Genomic DNA, 21,229 nt, shown 5'->3' with positions numbered 1-21,229 from the left:
TCCTGATTTTTCTCCTGCTGTTATAAGAAACTTTGATGCTAATTCAAAATTTCAGTGGGAATGGCTTCTTTCCCAAGGAAAATCTGGTGGTTTACTTAGTGGGGTTAATATTGACACATTTGACATTGAGTATGTTAAACATGGGAAATTCTTACTGCAAATGAACATTTTTGATAATTTTTTAAAACATAAATGGTCTTTGGTCAATGTCTATGGTTCTGCTCAGGATGAGTTTAAACTTGATTTCCTTTCTGAGTTGTCCAAATTTTTTTCTCAGTCTGATCTTCCCATGCTAATGGGTGGTGATTTCAATATCATTCGATACTCCTGTGACAAGAATAGACCAACAAGTTTATCACATTATTCTGTGCTGTTTAATAATATCATTCATATTCATGAGTTGAGAGAGTTACATATGAGTGGGGGCAGATTTACTTGGTCTAATAAAAGGCCCTCACCCACTCTTGAAAAGCTTGATAGAATTTTGATGAATAATGAATGGGAGACTTTGTATCCTCTGACTATTGTCCAAAAACTCCCTAGAGATTTGTCTGATCATAACATGTTGCTGGTTTCCTCTCAAGAGGTGAAAAAAACCCAGTTGTTGCCCATTTCAAATTTGAGCTATCTTGGTCTTGGAATTAAGAATCTTCAACATATGAACATTGCTCTTTTATGTAAGTGGTGGTGGAGACTGGAAAATGGGTCTGGTATGTGGCAAGATTTGGTTAAGAAGTATCTTTAATCTTCTTCTGTTGGTTCTGTGTTGCATAGAATGGATGACTCCCCTTGTTGGACAGATTTCCTTAAAATCGGACCTTATTACTTGAAAGGAAGGAAGATTGTTGTAGGTAATGGGCTTACTGCTAGGTTTTGGGAGGATACATGGATTTCTTCTAAACCTTTCTCTCTGCTTTTTCCCATCCTATATAGAATCTGCAATGAGAAAGAGATGTCGGTTGCTCAGGGGTATGATTTCCACTGGAGATTTTCTTTTAGAAGGTGGCTGAATCCTACATTGCAGGAGCAATGGAATCTTGTGTTAGGTTGGATTAGTGGTGTTCAACTTTCCAATGAGGATGATAAGGTGGTTTGGATGCATACTAAATCAGGAGTGTTTAATGTCAAATCTGCATAAAATTGGTTTGTGAGAGATTCTCCAAAATCAAACTTTTACACATATCTGGAAAGCCAAAATTCCTCTCAAGCATAATTTTTTTTCCCTGGCTCCTTGAACATACCTTGGTTACAAGGGATAATATGTTTAAAAGGAATTGGATGGGTGACAGCTCTTGGCTGTTTCTGCACTCAAAATGTGTTAGCTAACTATTTTCTCTACCGTTACTCGTCTCTATCTCCTGCGTTTCCTACGGATACATGTATACCAGGTCCTGTGGATCACCGTGGTTGTAGGATAGTTTGTTAGCTCTAGAAACTCTCCATGCTCATGTAATCGCATCTATTTAAGCCCTGTAAGCAATGCAATACGGTAAGTGAGTTAATCTTTCTTGCATGGTATCACAGAGCACCAGGTTCTGATCCTATTTTCTCGCCCACCCTTCCCGTCTCCCTTCCTCATCGCCATGGCCGACTCCACGGCTGCCGCCGTAACCACCAGTGCCACCTCCTCCAACACCACCTACACCTCTCTTTCTCCGGCGATCTCCAGTGTCAACATCAAAGCCTTGATCCCCTACACCCTCTCCATGGAGTCCAATAATTATCGTAAGTGGAGAAATCTCCTTCTTCTTGTCCTTGGACGTTTCAACCTTCGCGTCCACGTCGAGGATGGCGCACCCCGTCATAACGACCCCGACTGGGTCACTGAAAACCTTCAAGTCCTCATGTGGATCTATGCCACCATCGACGAGAGCCTCACCGACATGGTGATGAGCGACGACTCCACCGCCTACGGCGTCTGGGAGCGGCTGTGCTTCATCTTCTGCGCCAACAAGCCCTCCCGTGCCGTGCACCTCGAGTCCGAATTCCATGGCCTCGTTCAAGGAGATCTCTCCGTCACCGCGTACTGCCACAAACTGAAGACGCTCGCGGATGCCTTGGCTGATTGCGACCAGCCTGTTGGCGATCGCACGCTGGTCCACCAGCTCATTCGCGGCCTCAACCCGAAGTTCCATGTCCTCAAAACGATCATGCCTATTCTTCCCACCTTTCCCTCATTCATGCAGGCGCGTGATTATCTTCTCGTAGAGGAGCGCTCCAAGGCACATGAGCAACCTGCAACCACTGAAACGGCGTTTGTCACCACCGGCGCCTCCGGTGACGAGGCCATTCTAACGCGCAACGGCAACAGCAACCACAGTCCCTTCACCACCACCAACATCGTGGGCCGCGGTCGTGGCTATCGTGGCCGTGGCCGTGGGCGCGGTGGCCGCCACAGCGGAGGGCGCGGGCGCCAGCACCAACAGCAGCAGCCTTCTCCATGGATGGCCTCTTCTCCTCAATGGCCTGTGCCGTGGTCTGGTCCATGGCGCGCCCCCTGGACTGGTGCTTCCGGCCCCGGCGTGCTTGGCCCCCGCCCACCTGCCGGCCCGGCTCAGGCCTACCCGGCTATGCACCAGACCGCGTCTGCCCCACTGCAGTCTTCCTCGTGCGACATCAACGGCCTGATTCAAGCTCTCCACGCTATGTCGCTCCAATCGCAACCCACTAATGGCGACTGGTACATGGACACTGGAGCCTCTTCTCACATGTCCAGTGACGCAGGTACACTACCCTTTTATTGTCCTTCATCTTTGCATAATTCTTCACACGTCGTTGTTGGCAATGGGTCCTCCATTCCTATCCTTGGCACGGCTTCTCTTCCTCTTTCCACACCTACACGTCAGTTTTATCTCCATGATATTCTTCATACTCCTTCTCTCGTCAAGAATTTAATTTCCGTCCGCAAATTCACTCGTGATAATGCCTGTTCCATTGAATTTGATCCCACTGGTTTCTCCGTGAAGGATCTTCGCAGCAAGACAGAAATAATGAGGTCCAGTAGCACTGGTGACCTCTATCCCTTCAACGGCTCCAGCAAGATCACGCAGGCCATGGCTCTCCAGGCGTCCTCCTCTCTTGATGTGTGGCACAGGCGGCTTGGACACCTTGGACGCCAGTCTTTAGATCATTTACTTCGTACCTTTTCCATTCCATATAATAACACTCAAAGTATGTCTTCTATATGTGATGCTTGCCAAAAGGGTCACCATGTGCGTTTACCCTTCCATACCTCTCACTCCATTACTTATTTTCCTTTCCAAATAATTCATTGTGATCTCTGAACATCACCCGTTGTTAGTTTTACCGGTTTCAAATATTATCTCATTATTATTGATGATTTTACCCACTATACATGGACTTTTCCTTTGCGCCACAAAGATGAAGCTTATACTGTCCTTCCTGATTTCTATAACATGGTGCTCACTCAATTTCACCTCTCTATACAAACAATTCAATGTGATAATGGGCGCGAATTTGATAATGCCTCCCTTCGTCGCTTTCTCTCTTCTCACGGCATTCTCTTCCGGTTATCTTGTCCCCACACATCACCTCAAAATGGCAAAGCAGAAAGAGCTATCCGAACCACGAATGACGTCCTTCGAACACTCCTCTTCCAAGCACATTTGCCTTCCTCGTTCTGGGTAGAGGCGCTTCGCACAGCCACTTACTTACTAAATCGCAGACCTAGCAAACCACTTCATCTCGTAACTCCTTACCAGTCCTTATTCGGCCAGCCTCCAGCATATGCGCATCTTCGTATCTTCGGTTGCTTGTGTTACCCAAACCTCGCTGCTACTGCCACTCATAAGCTGTCTCCGCGCTCTACTCCGTGTCTTTTCCTAGGTTACCCTCCTGAACACAAAGGCTACAGGTGTATGGACCTCGCCACGCGCAAGATCATCACATCTCGTCACGTAATTTTTGATGAAACTCAGTTTCCTTATGCCTCACAGGAGCACTCCTCGGCTTCAGCCACAAATCGGGCGGCCACAGCTGATCCGATCGCATCTTCCTGGGATCTGGTGCCCACCCATCGGCGTCGCATCGATTCCCTAGTTGCTCCGACATCAGTTTCAGGGGGGCTGTCCCCTCCGCAGCCGGCGTCTCGCACTCCCTCGTCTCCCCCTAACGCGCCTCCACAGCCACCACCCCCAGCTCCTGCTTTGCCCAACCAGCCTGCCTCTCACGCATCGCCATGTTCTCCCGTCCAACCAGCGCCTGTGCGTCATCACATGATCACCCGAGCCAAAGCAGGAATCATCCAACCAAAGCAACATTTCAATCTCTCTACCAGCACCACCACGATTTCTCCCATCCCTACCAACTATCGCTCTGCCCTTAAGGACCCCAATTGGTACAATGCCATGCTCGAAGAATTTAATGCACTGATGAAGAACAATACTTGGTCTTTGGTGTCTAAGCCTGCAGGTGTCAATGTCGTCTCCGGAAAGTGGATTTTTTGACATAAATTCAATTCGGAAGGTTCCCTTGCTAGATATAAGGCTCGGTGGGTCGTACGTGGCTTCACTCAACAAGGAGTTGATTTCGGTGAAACCTTTAGTCCGGTCATCAAACCATCAACAATTCGCGTGGTGCTCAGTATTGCAACTTCCGCACATTGGCCAATTCATCAAATGGATGTCAAAAATGCATTCCTTCATGGTGATCTCTCGGAGACTTTGTACTCCCAACAACCCGCCGGTTTTGTTGATGCAACTCGGCCTGACCTTGTTTGCAAGTTGAACAAATCATTGTATGGCTTAAAGCAAGCACCTCGCACTTGGTTTCTCCGGTTCCAAGGATTCTTGCTCAGTCTTGGCTTTCACGCATCGCGCTCTGATTCTTCTTTGTTTATCCTCCACACGGGTCAGCATACTGCATATCTCCTTCTTTATGTAGACGATATCATCCTCACCGCCAACACCGCATCTTTTCTCCAACACATTATGGCCAAACTCCAAGGTGGGTTCTCCATGACTGATCTTGGTCCACTCCAACACTTTCTTGGCATATCTGTGTCGCGCAACACCTCTGGCCTATTTCTCTCCCAATCACAGTATGCTCTTGATATTCTTGATCGATCCCACATGCTAAACTGCAATCCATGCCTTACTCCAGTAGACACCAAGTCCAAAGTTTCAGTTCATGATGGTGCCTTGCTTTCGAATCCCACCGAATATCGCAGCCTTGCCGGAGCCTTGCAATACCTTACACTCACTCGCCCTGACATCAGTTATGCTGTCCAGCAATTGTGTTTATTTATGCATGCCCCGCGAGAGACTCATCTTCAGCTACTCAAACGTGTGCTTCGGTATGTCCGCGGCACTATCAACTATGGCCTACAATTACGTTGCACTTCCAGCCGTGATATTGTGGCTTACAGTGATGCTGATTGGGCCGGATGCCCGGATACCAGGCGCTCTACTTCTGGTTATTGTGTTTTTCTTGGAGATAACTTGGTTTCATGGTCATCCAAAAGGCAACCAACGGTGTCCAGATCCAGTGCTGAGGCCGAGTATAGGGGCATTGCACATGCCGTGGCGGATACTTGCTGGCTTCGTCAACTTCTTCAGGAATTACATCATCAGCCGAGCAAAACAAGTATTGTCTATTGCGACAATGTAAGTGCCATGTACTTATCCAACAATCCGGTGCAGCATCAAAGGACCAAACACATTGAAATTGATCTACATTTCGTTCGTGACAAAGTTTGCCTTGGCGAGGTTAAAGTGCTACATGTGCCGTCGGCTTTTCAGTTTGCGGATATTTTTACCAAGGGCCTGCCTAGTCCATTGTTTGCTGATTTTCGTGCCAGTCTGCACATTGTTCCGCGTCCAGACTGAGGGGGGCTGTTAGCTAACTATTTTCTCTACCGTTACTCGTCTCTATCTCCTGCGTTTCCTACGGATACATGTATACCAGAACCTGTGGATCACCGTGGTTGTAGGATAGTTTGTTAGCTCTAGAAACTCTCCATGCTCATGTAATCGCATCTATTTAAGCCCTGTAAGCAATGCAATACGGTAAGTGAGTTAATCTTTCTTGCAAAATGGAACTGCTATCCATCACTTTTTTCTATGCCCAGTTACTAAGGTGGTGTGGGGGATCGTGGCTAGATGTCTTGGTGCGGTTTCCATCCCCAATTCTATTGAGCAATATTATATGTGGATTCAAACATATCTTGTTAATGACAACACTTTTTATGTGAGTGGCCTGGCAGCAATTTGCTGGGCTATTTGGAAAGCTAGAAACAATGCTTGCTTTAAAAACAAGTTGATTCAGGATCCTTGTGATATTATCTTTCATGCTTATTCTTTTTTGAAAATTTGGGCAGATTTGCTGAAGTCCATGAGCAAGGAGGAGCTACTGCGGGACACTCAAGGATTATTACAAACTGTGGCGCAGTTCATCTCCTCTCAGCAGCCGGCAGCAAGTCATCAACTGATGATTCTGTTCTGCTCTTGCTGGGCATGGGAAATGAAGAGAATCGATCACTTCAGGAGGATTCAGAGATGAATCACTAGTTATCTTTAGTCTCATAGATGGATGGTTTACTAGTTCGCCTTATGCTGTTGTTAGACTTGTCTAATACTTTTGCTGGTGGTGAACTGTTAGTTACTTTTGGAGGTGGTTTCGGTTCAGTTGTTTGGTCAGTCTTTTCGTACTCTTCTAAATGCTGGGATGATAGTCATGCTGTAAAACAGAATTCCATTATGATATAATGGAAATGGGGCTTTCCCCGGGTTCGAAGAGCTTATCCCATGGGCACAGAATGGAGCGAAAGAAGGCGACAACCCTCACCAGCAGCCATGGCCAGGCTGACAGCTGCTGGCGGGATGCCCAGGAGGAGATGTGACCAAGGCTACGGAGGACTGGTTAGTTCGACGCGCACCGGGAAGCCACTGCCTTTCATGAGGAGCGACGTACGTGCGGGTGGCAGTGCCAGAGCACTGTTAGTTGGAGCAAGAGCTCATGGTGGTCGCTGTTGTTCATGGCGTGCAAGGTGGTGAGGCTGGCGGCGGCCATGAGGGAGTTGGAGACGGGAGGGTGGCTGATGTACTGGTTAGCAGTGGCGGATCCAGGATTTCAACAAGAGGTGCTAATTTCTAAGCACTAAAATTCTCACCAGTTTTCAATTTAAAGATGTGCTACCAAAAGTATAACGCCGCCGATATAAATACATATAGATATGAAAATAGACAAATGACATGAACACTAATTTTGAGATTATATTAGAATTAGATCATTCACATTTCACAAACACATAGCGTTGAAATTTGCAAACTTGCAATCGACCGAACACTAATTCCTTCCTAACACTAATCCCATAGTTCGATTCGATTCCTAACACTAATCTCACAGACACAGTCACATAGTTCGATTCCATAGTTCCTAACAGAATCTCCCGCGGATTTCCTCTAAATAGAAGCATCTACCGGAACTAATGCGCCTGTAAAATGGCAGAATGCCCTTCTACATACAAGATCATGATTCATGACTAGCATACAATAAGCAGACAGCGCTTCAAGAATCAAGATACTGTTGTGCTGGTTATCTTCAAACTTTAGAGTAGACTGAGTAGAGCTAGTTGAGAATTCAGAATTGGTTGATTGGTTCATCACAAGTTGAAGCAGACAACTGAGACAAGCACGTTAGCTTACAAAGTACTTGCCTTGTGCGGCCGCGCCAGGCCGGAGGGGAGCACCGGAGCGGGGCTGCAGGGCGCACCGGCGCGGGCGGCGTCGGCCGTTGGGAAACAGGAATCAGGCAGGCAGGGGCGGACCCACGGATCCGAGAAGGGCGCCGCCGGCAGGGAAGCAGGCCTCTCCTGTTTTTTTTTTTCTCTACAGGATTTGGTTGGTGGGAAGGAGGATAGAATGGGATAAAGGCTAAAAGGGAGTAGTAATACTAGGCAACATGTATAATACGTACTGTAGTTTCAGATTGCTCCGCCTTTAATCGATTTCTAATACGTATATTTTCATCAATTTAGAATACAATCAGGCGCAAGGTTTGCTAGCTGGAGGTAGAATGTGTAATGCAGCAGCTACGAGATATTCTTTCGTATCACTGTCTGCATGTCAACCTTCCCGACCACGGATAGGCTACGGGGCTTTGCACTTCGGCCCCTGTGAATACCACATCATACATACTACTACCTCCATTTTTATTTACTTATCATCATTAATTTACTATATTACTTTATGTTTTTTTAGAAAAGTTTATAAATACTTACAAGTATACAATACTAATGAAGTATATTTCATAACAAATCTAACGATTCAAAAGTTGTAGGTATCGATAAACTTCTCGTAGAAAAAAGCACAAGGTAAAGATTGTTAAAAAAATTAATGATGATAAGTAAATGGAATCAGAGGTAGTAATAAGCTGTCTCAACTGCATGCGTGCGTCCTTACACTTGCTTGCAGGCCAAGAGCTTGTGTCGGCATGGCATGCTATCCTCTTTTCATATGAAGATATGAACCCTTCTTTTCCTGTACTGAGACAAGATATTAACCGGGAACACCACATCCTGATCACTACATAGTTCTAGGAAGATGTCGTGTACTGCTAAAGAAGTTGCTTATTACTGCATACATGATGCAACTTCAACCACAAGTCGACATGTTTGGCTCAGGATTTGGTCCAGTGTGAGAAAGCTGCTGAATGAACTGTTATTGTTTTCAAGGCGTCATGGTTTTCCAAATATCTACGTTACTGTATAACCAGGCCCTCCTCCACCTGGAACAGTTCACTCAATGTTCTGCTTCGGATCTTTGATGTCACAACCCTGCAAATGCATTCAACAAATCACTCAGCTAGGAAGGAAGAGCGCAGATACAGAAAAGAGGATAAAACCTGAAGACTTTTGAACTGGTTGCCATCTAGATCGCAACAAACACAATCACAATTAATCAGTTACGGAACAATGTGGCATCCTTATTCCTAAGATATGTTAACATTGACAGTGTCAATTTTGCAACGCATAATCATTGACATTGAAAAGCTAAATCCATTCTGTCTATAGTAAAGTTGTCGGAATAAATCTTGTGCGCGTTTAAGGCCACGATCTGGTGTTTTTACTCCCTGTTAAATAAGATGAATATACAACAGAAAATGCCGAAGAGTTGCAGCACAATCTCTGAGTGTTTTCCAGTGTGTTCGTGTGTGTTCATCGGTTTTGTTTCTAACAAAAGTGAGTGGAGTTCAATACGCTTTCCTGCACTGCAGATTTTCAGTCAAAATGCATGACACATATGAATTAGGGAATGCAACTCGTGCACATATCTAGGAGAATGTAAACTCGCTCAACCACCAATGAAAAAGGTTTACCTTGCAATAAAGACAGTTTTGTGCATGAAAAGCAACACAGATGTGAAGCTTTGGGTCACCTTTCTCGCCGGAGACATATCTGCATGAAAACAGGCATGGCCAATAGCGATCAGCAGACCTCGCCCTCACTACGGTGGACCGGGACTACGGGTGGTGGGATCATCAATAACACCTACTGCTGCTATATATCATCTGTTTTGTTGAATAGAAACTCACTATATATATTCACTGTAATCTGTATTGTATTGCCAGCTCCAAATGAAACAACATTAATCCATCTGTATTGCGATGAACTGAATTTCTACTCATGGAGTCGACTCAAAACTGTATTGTATTGTATTGATCGATCATTACAACTCCCAATTAACGAACCATCATTACAATATACATGCCGTGCAATAATCAATTTATATATACGATGAAGATCCCAGGACGACATGACAAACCTAGCTATTAGCTAATTAGAATAGCCCCAAGGCATCAACATGAACTAGACTACGACTGCATACGTACACCTTATTCAGAGACAAAATAATGATGCTATACTATACTATGGTGGGTTGGCTAACCAATACTTACAGCAATCCAATCCCTATACCAACAGATATATCATTATCAATCTAGAATTATTCTTGAAGGAAGCAAAGCTCCAAAACCGTCATCCTTCAGCAGTGCGTCCTCGCATGCGACCAGTCTCAGAACAGATTTCCTCACATTCTTACACTTGAGCTTCAGCTGCTCAAGGCTCCTAGCAAACACATGCTCCAGCCACGTCTGCACAGGCTTCTTCTCTGAGTCTGATGCCCATGCCGCTGCCAGTATTTGCTCCATAGCACCAACATCGATCTCCAACCTGCACTCGGAACCCAGAATGTCGCTCATGGTATTGCTGAATTCCTGCAGCATGTCCTCACAAAGTTTACCAAAATCAAATGGCTTGAAATTGATTGACTCATCAACTGAACGCAAGAGGTTCTCAACAGATCCATCTGGATTGCCGGATGAGTTGTCATGGCTGCTGCTATCATCATCATCATCATCACCATGAGATTCAGCCTCGTTAAAAGGGAGGTTCAGGTCAAATGGAACACTTGATGCTCTATACAGTCGCTTTGAAGTGTTTGGCGGTTTTTGTAGCTTTTCTTGGCCATCAGAAATGTTGAACTTTCGCTTACTGACAGAACCTGAGTACAAAGATGCTTGAGTGTTGGTGACAGAATGCCTTGAGGAAACTACTACTTTACCTCCAGGGCCTCCACTGATGTTCGCTGCACCCGGTTCAACTAAGATCTTCAGTTGATGCCCGCGAACTGCCAGAACCTTTTCTTCCAAGAAAGCATGGCCCTCTTCCATCCCAAGAGAGGCATCTTTGCACCCTCTGATCATTCGTGTAGACAACACCACAATTGAGTCATTAAGGTCGACCACCCTCCCCCCGTGCAAGTTGCAGAACCTACCAGTCTCGATGGCACTAGACAAACTCTCCTGAACAAGGCAGTCAGCCTTGTCGATGTTATCAAGGAAGATAACTGATCGGCGCTTCTTTCTCAACTCCTCAACAATACAGTCTGTGCCAGTCTTTCCTCTGAAATTGGAGTCACCCCAGTCCTGGAGACTTAGGTCCAGATAAATCAAGTTCTCTGAGCTGCCATACATCAGCTCTGCAAGTGCCGCAGCAACTCTCCACTTGGCTATGCTGTCGGGGCCATGAAAACTAAACCATATTTCATTCTTCTTGTTTGCACCACGGCGCCTCTCCATTGATAGGCACCGCACAATGGATTCACAAATAGCACTCAAGGCTTCCTCCTGCCTTGCAACTGCCTTGAACAGGCGTTCCACAAGTAGCTTGTAATTGCTCAAATCAAAGCTTTGTGATGCAAGGGGTGAAGGCCTCTGCCATTGGCCAAAAGCAGAAATGCCTCCTGAAGCTGCTGAATGCACAGCACTAGGTGATGTTTGACCCCAATTTGAGGAACTCCTGGAGCAAGAGGAAGGTTGTACAAAGAGCTGTGGAGGCTTCAGATTTAAATCGTCCACCTTCTTGGGAATCAGGTGGATAGACCCGTTGGCATCCTGTCCATGTTTACACTGGGCAGCACTTGAATCCTTGGAAGAAGATTCGCGAGGGATGCCCAAAACCAAGTCAGTCACAACAGATGCAGCAGATGATGGTGACATATGATCTTCACAATTTGACGAGTTGCTATGTTGGGATTGCACACCCCTATCTTGAAGGTGTTCATCACTATTTGATTGCCTTACTTGAAATTTCAATACAAGGTCTTCGTTCCTTTGGTTGGAGATAGATGGCGATGAAATACTCTTTGCAGTTGTTTTGGTATGTGAAGCGGACACTGCAGAAGGTTTAACTACCTCCCTTTGAAGTGCAACTGCCTCTGGACCTTTGCTTGGATTTGCTGCTCTTTCCCTGTCAACTGGAACACCAATGTGATGTGTAAATAACTGGTACGGATCTCTGTTGATCCTCTGGCAGCCTTGGTGGAGTCGCATGCAGTACTCATTCCACTTCTTCTGGAGATTCAATTTTTTTGAATTCAATACCATCTGATCATCTCTAGCCTGCACTGAAGAAAAACTGTGCTTCTTTTATACCAATCATATCCAAAATTATTCATCTATGAACGCACTGTACATGTTGCATTCACTATTTAACTTCAAAATTCAAAAAGGTAGAAATAGCCTCACACCTTGACCGCATCAAATCCATTGTTAGGACCCATCATGCTGCTATTCTGCAGCAGGGAAGGTAGACCTTCCTTGTGGCCTTCAGCTGTAATGAAACTTCCTCTAACGATAGTTGCAACTTCTTGCTCATATTTATCGTTGCACTGTTGACACCGCAGGGCCTGAGGGCAAGAATTTGCTGCAAGGTTGTTTGCTTCATAGGTCTCGCACAAAAGTCCTCCAAAAGGAACAAACGACTCCATCAAGCTGCAAATTGCAAGTTTGAAACTGTTAGATCCAGTTGATGCTATTGAACATAAGTGAAAAGTCCTTAACAGTAGACATCTGGTAGATATGTCAATTTGTACTGAACAGCACATGTAATCTCTCGTCGTTAACATTTTCCACAAGAGATGGAAATACCCATACAAGACTCAAGATTTTGAATCACCCAAATTTGCTTACACAAATAAGAAGAACGTTTCTAAGTTCCAGCCAGATTTAGCTGTCGATATACCTCCATCAAGAAGATCATCTAATGCTGAAGCCATTTTACTGTAAGGTATGATTCAAATCAAACAATCTTTTATTCAGGCTACAGCTGTGTTTATTTATTACCACAAGTATCAAGGTCGAAAGGATGGCTCGTAATTAGGAATCATCAAAGACTCTACTAAAGAGATCAATCAAGGCAAAACAGACCAAATGGAGTTCCTAATATAAGCCAAGCCAAGTCCTGATTCAGTCAAGTGTTCCAACTCTGGTTCTTCAGCTACTTAATTATAGCTGTAATTATGCTACGAATCATAAAACATAACTAACGTACAATTTCTACATATCTGACCCCAAGCCCCAACTATGTGCATTAGAGGTTCAGACGACAGATGTGCTTTAGTACAAGTTTTCCCCTCTTTTGCCATGAAACTGTATTTCTTTCAGTGCACAACCTCAGTTCGTTTCTTTATTTTTATCAAGCTCTAAATGGTAAGTACATAGATGCTATATTGGCGGTGGAACCTCTACTTTGAGCCATGCATCTGTAGTACAAACATCCAAAAGATCAAATGATCATGGGATCTTTGAACTCCAAACAAAGGTTGAAAATGAATAAACACATCCTAAAGAAACAAATAAGCTAAGGAATCAGTAAAGAATGCAAGTAGCAGCCATCAACACAACATCCAAAACAACATGACAAGGAAGGTTCAGATGCCATCAGGCCCATCACAACTGACAACTTGCTTCCAGAAAGAAAGTGGAAACATCTAGTCTACCGTAGTAATTGGACTAAATCGATCACATATCCAGAAGAGTAGAGTAACCATGGAGTGCAACTGGAAACTCAAAATCACACAACTATGACAACACGGATTTAAGTCTGTATTGTGTACTATGAACACAATCTCCAAACAATTCCATCTTATTCAAAGGCCATAGCAACATAGACTGCACATGCACAGCTCAAGACGTCATGATTACTTATGCAAGCATATCACCACTCCAGATCAAGCTTCAACAAAAGAAAGTTTGCATCGTGGAATGAGTAAAACCAGTAAAAAGTAAGAAAACATTCTAGTCAGGAAGTACTCCCTCCGGTCAAAAATACATGACGTTTTTTTTACTTTTACGGTCTTCGACGTGCAACTTTGACCACTATTTTCTATTAGAATATAATTATAATATCTAATAAAAATATAATATTATGAAAGCATTTTTCAAGATAAATCTACACGTATGATTTTTATGTTTCCAAACTAAATATTTTGGAAGCTATTGGCGGTCAAAGTTTTAAAATTTTGACCGGATCTTAGTCAAAGTGTCAAGTATTTATGACAGGAGGGAGTAGCATATTTAAAGACCTTAATTGACCAAAATGCTGTACTGTTAATTACAGTATTATAAAAATGACTCGGCAATCAGACATGTCTGAGAAAACCGCCGTGCTATGCTACAACGGGTAAACACAGAAATCCACACTCTCCAAACATTAAACTAGTCAGGAACATAAACTAATCACAGTACTTGTGCTGCTAAGCAGACATAAAAGAAACATCGTGGTAGGAGTAATAAACTAAGAACAGCAGTCACCACACATGGATGCTAATAAAATCATATGCATAATGAATAAACAAACAATTCATGTGAGATGGACAGAAAAGCGAAGAGGATTCGTCACCTTGTACTTGGAGTCGCAGGCTTGGACAGGGCAGCGACCGTGGTGACGGGAGGCATGACTCCGGCAGCAGGGCGCACGGCCGTGATTGGCAGCAGCTGGAGCTCCCAATCCTTGTCGACGAGCGGGAACTTGGAGAGGAAGGTGAGGTAGGTCTCGTAGGTGGCCGACCACCCCATGACCCAGACGCGCCCCGCTCTGTGCGTCTCCAGCACCCGCGTCACCTCCGCCACCACCCGCTGCTCCCTGTCCTGGAGATCGGCCTCGTCGGGGACCAGCTCCTTGAGGTCTCCGATGCTTATAATGAGGCCGGAGGTGGCCGTTGCCGCGGCCATGCCGAGGTTCGTGTGGTCGACGGAGGTGGGGCCGACAGGGAGGATGCGGTACGGGGACGCGGTGGCGAAGTCGGCCACGGCGGATGCGGCCCCGACGCCGACAAGCATGGGGTTGCGGCCGCGGGATAGGATCTCGGCGATGCGGCGGCAGTTCTCCTCCCCGGCACCGGCGCCCGCGTGCGAGTGGACGTCGGCGTCGTCGGCGGCGGCGAAGCTGCAGAGGAAGAGCGGCGGCGGTCGGGTGCGCATGGGGAGGCGGCCGAACAGCGGCATGGGCGGCGCCGGGCGGAGGATGGCGAGCTTGATGTCTCCGTTCCGGAATCCAGCGTCGGCGAAGACGCGGCTGACGAGGGGGTCGTCGAGAATGGCGAGGATGAGGTGGGAGAGGTCGACCTTGACGCCGGTGGGGGACTGCGCGGTGGTGGTTGCCTGGTGGTAGAAGTGGAAGGTGTCCGGGTTGCGGCGCCGGTTGGCCTGGGAGCGCTTGATGGCGGCCATGAGGGAGTTGGAGACGGGAGGGTCCTCGTTGGAGAAGGCTGAAGAAGATGAGGGGAGGCGGTCGAGGGAGACAGCGAAGCAGAGGTCGAGGGCCTTGAGCTGGAGGCGGGGGGAGTAGGCGGCGCTGCGTGCGCAGGCGAGGGCGTCGCGGAGGAGCGGCGGGGCAGTGGGGGCGAGGAGGGATGAGATGAGGTGGAGTGAGGTGGTCTGGGCGTGGGCGCGGCGGCGGGCGGAGGCGACGGCGGCGTCGAGGGCAGTGACGGCGGCGGGGGAGAGACACGGGCGCGCCGCAGCGACCGGCGTCGGCATGATTGAGGGACCTGGTTGCAATCAGAGTTTCCTGGACACGGGGGCAAAGTGTAAAAATGGAAGGGGCGATTTGTTAAAAAAGTGAAGGTCGAGGGGTGGAGTGGAGTGGAGTGGAGGCGATCTCTTCTCTTCTCTACTCTCATCTCCTTGATGGATTATATATCTCCAGCTGCATTTCTTTATTATTATTATTATCATTACTATTTCTGAAGAAAGAAAGAAAAAATCTCAGCAGCAGATGGTTTTGTGAATCCTCTGTCCCAAAAATATAAGACGTGGTTTGATTTGGTACAGTTTCCAAAACTTAACTTTAACTCATAATCAAAATGTACATTATGTGAGGCTAATTGTTGATCAAAGTAAAGATGTCTAAATAGGTCGTGTCTACTAGGTCGGTCTGAGGCACGACACTGTAAGTACAGTTCAGTCACGGCACGAGGTCACGAGTCGTGTCTGGGCCGAGCGCGTGGCACGACGTGCCTGCATGGCATGGCCCGGCTGAGTCGGGTCGACACGGGCACAGCCCAACCCGGGTCTGCACGGGCACGGCCCAGCTAGGCACGATCCGGCCCGGTACGCATGGACCCGACTATTTTCTATGTTCTATATTTTTAAATTTTGTAGCTATTTTTTTTATCTATTTTCTATATTTTTATCTATTTTTTATATATATTTTTAATTTTGTAGCTATTTTTTATTTTATCGGGCCAACTAGACCGACGGGCCTCCGTGTGCTATCGGACCATAATCATGCCTGGATCAGCCTATTTGGTCATCTCTGTGTCAAAGATTATATGGTTTGAATCTTAAAATACATGTGGGTTTTATAAAATGGGACGAAGGAAGTAGAAGAGGAAAAAAATATAGTTTTGTAATAGTTAAACTAAAATAATATAGTTTTATAATATTCATTATTTTTTTAAAGTGATTTTTTTCTTGTAGATTCTCTCCCAAACTGCAACATATGATATCATCTTCACCGTCATCACAATACAATTCCTTGGAGAAAATGACAAATCTTATCTCACTCATGGACGTGGACTCAACAAAGCAAGCATCTCTACTGCTACTGCTACTGGTGTTCCTCCTGCTAAACATGCATGCCGAGCCACTTTCTAGTCATTATCAAGAAGACCATATCAATAGCAAAAAAGATTGGATTTGGACGTGTACCCAAGCTACCATCCGTTCGTTGCTGCATATGCGTCTTCACTTGGCAAACCAAAATCCTGCTTTTCATAGATCCCGATCCTTCAGTAAAAAAGACAACCTTGTTGATGTTGGCTTTCATCCATAATTTTTTTATTCATTCACACCATTCTGTGGGTATATATATTTAAATGGTGGTGGTATTCTACAATGACTTGTTAGATGCGCATGCAAGATTGCCACAACACACTTTTTTCTATTATATAGTAGTAAAAGCAAACTTACCAAATAGTATCTGTTTATATTATTTTCTCTGTTTCCTTGGTGATGCACGTAACACTATATATGCCGTTTTCTTGCACTTACTTGCACATCAGCGAAAAGAGAAACGATATAATTCACAAATTTACCACACACTGTTCCTTTTAGCAAAATTGGCATAAAATGAAGTCAATAAAGCTACAGCAATGTTCATTTTTAACACACTAGTTAAGCATATATGTATATGCAGGGAAAAGATGGAAATTTGGTTGGGAAGAAGAGGTGAAACATATCGTATCATCGACTACATACATGGTGATAATAACAGTGTGTGTGTGTATGCATGCATTGATGCATGCATTACTGAAGCAAGAATGTGACTAAAATGGTGTTGGTGCAAATGCCCAATTTCCATCGACGTACCACCACAAACATCGCACTCATAGCTTTACAATCCAAAAGCCATCAGAGGTGACATTTGAACCCCCCACACACCTCAAGTGCTAAAAATCATTACTATCACAGACTCTTTCAAAATAGCAATAGATTGATAGAAATCTACATGCTTCGCTAAAAGTTAGATATTAAAGACTGGTGTTGAATGGTAATTAAGATAAATAGACTATTATCACCTCCTCCACCGTGAAGTCCTCCAGCGCGACGCCATAAGATGACGATGTTAATAGATGCATAGATCAATGACTGCTCCATGCTAGATAATTTAAGGTGAATTTTAGGTTATTTTAGGTCAATTATAGATTAATTTTAGGATTTTGGTGGATTAGTTGGCTCTTCTAGCAATTTTAATTGAAGTTTAGATGAATTAATTGCCTAAGCCCCGCTATCCATAATATGCCGGATGTTAATTCCTGCAGAAAAAACTGGTAACAGAAATATTTGCTTTTGCCACCAGTTGATCTATGTGCCGGATGGATTAACTAGCTTTCGCATCAATGCCTTTCTAAATTCTAAGCACGAAGATTTTCCCTCTTCTTCAATTGCGTTAAAGAGACGCACATCTCTCTCTCTCTCTCTCTCTCTCTCTCTCTCTCTCTCTCTCTCTCTCTCTCTCTCGAGATATATATATATATATATATATATATATATATATTTATATTTCACACCACACTTGTATCCACAGTCCTTTCCTTTCTATATATCTAGTGCATGCGACCCGACCTAAAAACTGCTTGTGGACTTTGAGGAGTCACTTTTTCTTTTTTCACTTTAAATTTTCAATCATGAATGAAGCCATATATTAAAAATTAGCTGTAGCTTTTGTTGAGCCTGAACTGAATTCTAAAAGCCTAGTGGGTCAATTGATCGCACCGGTTAATTATGATATGTTTTAATTGCGCCACTTGCTTTGCTTCTTATATTCATATATGCATAGCTAGTTATTCTTGAAGATGGCCAACCAACACACATGACTACAAGTAGCTTATACGATTGGATTTTAAGACTCTGTTTGGCAGAGCTTCGACTCTAAGATCCATATAGGATTTAAAGTTTGTATCATAAAATAAAATAATTTAAATATATTTTTAGCTCTAAATAAAAATAAAATATCTCAACCAAAGATCTCAAACTGTGCAGAGCTTCAATAATTTCTTGAACTTAAGAATGACCAGCTACAAAAATTCTTAGAACTTAGAGCTCTACCAAACAAACACTTAAGGTATTAGAGAGTTCACAGCCAGGGATTATATTTCCAAAACTTCCAGTAGCAAATAAGGGGTGCGAACAATATCTCCACCAACATACATTTCTTTTTCAGGAGAAAGATTCAGAAAGGTGAGAATTCCTCTCTTTCTATAAGATTTCATACAAGGAAATACAAGAACAATCTACTACTGTCTGGCCATGTTATGTTAGCACAGATGTACATAAAGCAGCAGCATTTTATGACCTCGACCGATCACAAATCAAAGAACACCGGGCCATATGCATCTTGGAACCTTTAAGTCAACTTCTACATATACTACTCTAGCATGATAGAGAAGCATCCTCCACTAGTTGCCATTTTCGGTTAGATGCTTTACCCTGAGATGGTGAAATGATGGATATGCATATTTTGTCAGCATCCATCAATAGCAAAACTATATATATGTATGCATGATGAATAATGTTCGTGTGCAAATCCCTATTTGTTAGGACACCTATCTGAGCGTCCCATATCTTTCGATCAAAATAATAAGCCAAATTAAAGGGCCCTATCCTATGACATAAAGTGCATGCCTCCATAAGAGGATGCCAAACTCTAGGTGGCACGCCATGCATGCATGATTTCTTTTCTGTTGAAAAGGGTCATGGGATCTTGTGAAAGATATTTAGTGACTAATGAAAAATGCAAAATACTAATAGCTGGGATCAGGATTTCAGTGAAAGAATTCCAAACAGCTTACATAGACAAAAATTAGTTGAGGAACAGATCGAGTCAACACAGCACTCAGAATCCATAAGAATTGATGACACCACTTGTATTCATACGTGCATGCCACCTACTAGAATACTGAGTAGAAGAGAGAGAGAGAGTACTAGCGATGATGAACCATGCACTAGTATACTCCACTAATTAGTTGAGGAGAAGGCAGGAAAGGATTGGTTGCATTGGTGTCACCTCCATGGATCGACAGGCAGGCACATGCCTTTCGTCATCTTGACGATAAGAAGAGCATATATGAAGCTGCCAATTGCCATGGCCATTATATATATAATATATATTTGCGGTAGCACTTGCACAACAAATGGACATGCATGTATCATGCATCTCGGCAATATATATAGTAATTCTCTCCCTGAATTTCTTTCCTTCCTTTTGCACATCATGTCTCGACAGTTCTCTCTAACCCCTCTGCCAGCACTTCACTTTCATCAAGCTTCCTTTCCAAGATATATATATCTTTTCAGATCGTTCAGTGAAAGGAAAAAAGGGAAGTAGTTAGCTGTAAGAACAATCTGAGTGGAGATAATAATATAATGAATGAATGACCGCAAGGGGGGGGGGGGGGGGAGAGAGAGAGTCTACTACCCTCCTTGTCGGGTCTGCACCCAAGCCCGGCCCAAGGCGCTAAGTCGGGCCGGGCCGGGCTACCTCAAGTCTACCACCCTCCTTCCCTCCCTCTGTGCTGTGCACCTCTTTCTCAGAAAAGAGGAAGTGCACAATATTGGGGCATCTTCTTTTCAGACAAACATGAGCAGATCTGCATCTTCTTTTGGTTTTGGTCTTACATCACGGGCTCGTTTGCTTTGACCAAACTGTTGGGTCCCACGTGGCAACTAATTCTTTTCATCAACATATAGTTAATGTGGGTCTTGTTTTGCGGAAACAAGGAATACATACATCACGAATCAGGTATACGATTTAGCAAACATAATCATTTGAAACTTGTGAATCAAAGGATAAACAAATTAATGAATTAAAAAGTTATGCTTTTCACATAAGTGACTTCTTTTTTATTTCTACGTGTCAAAAGTGAAAAAGCAATTTTGTAGTTGAAAAGATTAGGACACTTGTAGAAATGGTGTGTATATTCGGTGAAAATAGGACACTAAATGTTAAGAGAATTGTTTTTTTTTTTTGCCACCGCTAAGAAGCGGTTTCGCTTATTTACAACCCAGAAGAATGACTTCTACTATTTAAAGACCCAAAAAAATGAAGTAAAAAAAGAAGTACAATGAATCTTCTCTTGTTTCTATAATTGCTCTTGGTACTCTATTGTCACAGAAGGACATCATAGATACAATCAACAAGCATCCCAATGCTGGGTGGACAGCTGCACAGAATCCTTACTTCGCAAACTATACTGTAAATAACAACACCATCTTGTTGAATATTGCATCCATCATTTATCTTCTCTTCATTCAGTGACCTTAAAACCATCCTATTCTGTGCAGGTTGCACAATTTAAGCATATCTGGTCCATTTACTTGGCGTGAGAGGAAAAAAGAAAAAAACGAATTAAAATAAGAGAATGGCAATGTAATCAAAGAGTCACTCTTTTGAGTGGCAAATAAGCCAATGTAATATTAAGAGTGATAATAAACGAAACTACTTCTTAATGGTGGCGAAAAAATCAATTCCCTCCCCAAATGTTGAAAATACTAATTCCTAAGAAACATACTTAGATATTCTAAATAATTATGAAAACTTTATGAGTTTCGTCCCATTTATTTTTTATTTTAATTATATATTTTAGCTATAAAAATAAAGTAAAAAACAAACGATCATAATATAAAAGTTAATTGTCACAATTCACAAGCCAAGTTATATCATACAATTTCATAATCCATAATTAAAAAAAGTTTCTACAAATTCTACAAACTAAACTGGATTCGCATCCTCTAAAACTAAAATAAACAGGCTTAAGTACGTTAGATTGTGTGAACAAAATTGTTTAGTGTAAATTCGATCAAAGATAACAAATTTCTGGTGGTGAGATGAGAAGGAAGGAAGCCTGTCTTTGAGAATCGTGCCGCC

General features: G+C 43.8%; 2 protein-coding genes across 2 annotated transcripts; one reads left to right on the top strand and one right to left on the bottom strand.

Annotated features, from left to right (window-relative positions):
• Positions 1-1,583: 1,583 nt before the first annotated feature.
• LOC133905330 (uncharacterized) lies at positions 1,584-6,519 on the top strand. Its single transcript, XM_062347099.1, has 2 exons — positions 1,584-2,724; positions 6,338-6,519. Exons 1-2 carry the CDS (start codon positions 1,584-1,586, stop codon positions 6,517-6,519), a joined length of 1,323 nt encoding a protein of 440 aa, XP_062203083.1.
• Positions 6,520-9,651: 3,132 nt separating this feature from the next.
• LOC133905192 (protein DWARF 53-like) lies at positions 9,652-15,521 on the bottom strand. Its single transcript, XM_062346918.1, has 3 exons — positions 14,201-15,521; positions 12,048-12,291; positions 9,652-11,919 (listed from the first exon to the last, which is right to left on the bottom strand). Exons 1-3 carry the CDS (start codon positions 15,337-15,339, stop codon positions 9,952-9,954), a joined length of 3,351 nt encoding a protein of 1,116 aa, XP_062202902.1. The 5' UTR covers positions 15,340-15,521; the 3' UTR covers positions 9,652-9,951.
• Positions 15,522-21,229: the final 5,708 nt, after the last annotated feature.

This window comes from Phragmites australis, chromosome 22 (genome assembly GCF_958298935.1).
Source record: "Phragmites australis chromosome 22, lpPhrAust1.1, whole genome shotgun sequence".
In the NCBI taxonomy this organism is placed as follows: domain Eukaryota; kingdom Viridiplantae; phylum Streptophyta; class Magnoliopsida; order Poales; family Poaceae; genus Phragmites; species Phragmites australis.
The sequence above is the reverse complement of the archived record's forward strand: the minus strand, read 5'-3'. Positions and strand labels throughout refer to the sequence as shown.

Excerpts from the sequence above, each read along its gene's own strand:
- LOC133905330 (XM_062347099.1), top strand. The coding sequence starts at position 1,584 with ATGGCCGACTCCACGGCTGCCGCCGTAACCACCAGTGCCACCTCCTCC. Across the intron at positions 2,725-6,337 it reads TCACATGTCCAGTGACGCAG|ATTTGCTGAAGTCCATGAGC; the intron begins GTACACTACCCT and ends AAATTTGGGCAG.
- LOC133905192 (XM_062346918.1), bottom strand. The coding sequence starts at position 15,339 with ATGCCGACGCCGGTCGCTGCGGCGCGCCCGTGTCTCTCCCCCGCCGCC. Across the intron at positions 12,292-14,200 it reads CCTGCGACTCCAAGTACAAG|CTTGATGGAGTCGTTTGTTC; the intron begins GTGACGAATCCT and ends TGCAATTTGCAG. Across the intron at positions 11,920-12,047 it reads ATGGATTTGATGCGGTCAAG|GCTAGAGATGATCAGATGGT; the intron begins GTGTGAGGCTAT and ends TCTTCAGTGCAG.